We start from the raw sequence: 1,323 nt of genomic DNA on the forward strand, positions 1-1,323 counted from the left end.
CATACTGATTTGTTTCTCTTCAAATAGATTCTTACCATTTGTATGATGAAAATAGAAGTATTTTCCATTTTTGTTCATCAAAGTAGCTCCAGGAACCTTTTCATTCACCCAAAAGATAATATCCCCAGAGACTTTGCTGTTGACTAGCCGGCTGGCATTAATTGGCTTCAGTAAAAGGAGTACTTCTTTCATTATCATTCCAGCTTCTTTGCTTCCTGTCAAGAAATGAAGAATGAGTATATTCTGATAACACAGGGAGGAAATTTTTCATTTAAAGAAATGTCTTCGATATTTGTTTCAAATTTTGGCACAAGACCAACAATTTCAGGGGAGGGGTAAAGTTGATTACATTGATCCCTCTGTTCAACTTGTACTTATTTTATCGAACCTGAAAGGATGAACCATAAAGTCAACCTTAGCAGAATTTGAATTCAGAACATACAGACAGATGAAATGCCACTTAAGCATTTTGCCTGACTTGCTAATGATTCTGCCAGCTTGCCACCTAAATTCTTTCAGTATTTATTAGTCATAGAAAGGTGGATAGCAAGTCAGACAAATACTTGTTGGTATTTTGTCTATCTTTACCTTCTTAGTTCAAATTCCACTGAGGTTGACTTTGCTTTTCATTCTTTTGTGGCTGATAAAATAAGTACCAGTTGGATACTGGGGTCGATGTAATCGACTTACCCCTTCACTGAAACTGCTGGCCTTGCACCAAAATTTGAAACCAATTTTCATTAGCCAAAGAGTTAGAATTAGGTTAGGCTTTTGGCTGGAGCTAAGGGAGTGGAAGGAGACAGTTACAAATGGATCCAAAATTGGTTTACTAATTCAATTTAATGTAAGACAGACCTTGAAAAGAGAGTGGGTATATCATTGATATAGTGACAAAAGGACTTAGTCAAACAACTGATTGATTGTTCAACCAATGCATTAAACAAACAATGAATTAGGTTAGGTATTTAACCGATCAACTAACAATGAAGAAGTGATATTGAACGAGTGTGCATGTTTATTATTATTAGCAAGATCAATATAAGGACTTTTGAATCAAAGTTTCTCATATTTAGTTCCAAATTAACCAAGACAGAATTTAGGTTAAATAATATCCATACCTGTGAAATATAACCCTTCTGGTGTAAATGTGCCTTCATCTGATTCCATCACTAAACTATAATTTCTGGCGTTATTCTAGATACGTATACAATAATAATTAAATAAACATATATTCACGCACACACATGCATCAAACAAAATATGATTTCAAAACAATACTTTGAAAATGAGAAATTAAAATCAGCAACATTTTGAATAAGATAG

General features: G+C 33.7%; 1 protein-coding gene across 1 annotated transcript in view; it reads right to left on the bottom strand.

The window, feature by feature from the left end:
- LOC106873911 (carboxypeptidase Q) overlaps positions 1-1,323 on the bottom strand; it is a 36,492-nt gene that overhangs the window by 3,791 nt on the left and 31,378 nt on the right. Inside the window, exons 13-14 of the mRNA XM_014921444.2 lie at positions 1,119-1,194; positions 36-215 (exon numbers count right to left, since the gene is read on the bottom strand). Coding sequence (XP_014776930.1) covers positions 36-215; positions 1,119-1,194 — 256 coding nt within the window. The remainder of the gene's footprint in view (positions 1-35; positions 216-1,118; positions 1,195-1,323) is intronic.

The sequence above is a fragment of the Octopus bimaculoides genome, chromosome 11 (assembly GCF_001194135.2).
Source record: "Octopus bimaculoides isolate UCB-OBI-ISO-001 chromosome 11, ASM119413v2, whole genome shotgun sequence".
Lineage (NCBI taxonomy): Eukaryota > Metazoa > Mollusca > Cephalopoda > Octopoda > Octopodidae > Octopus > Octopus bimaculoides.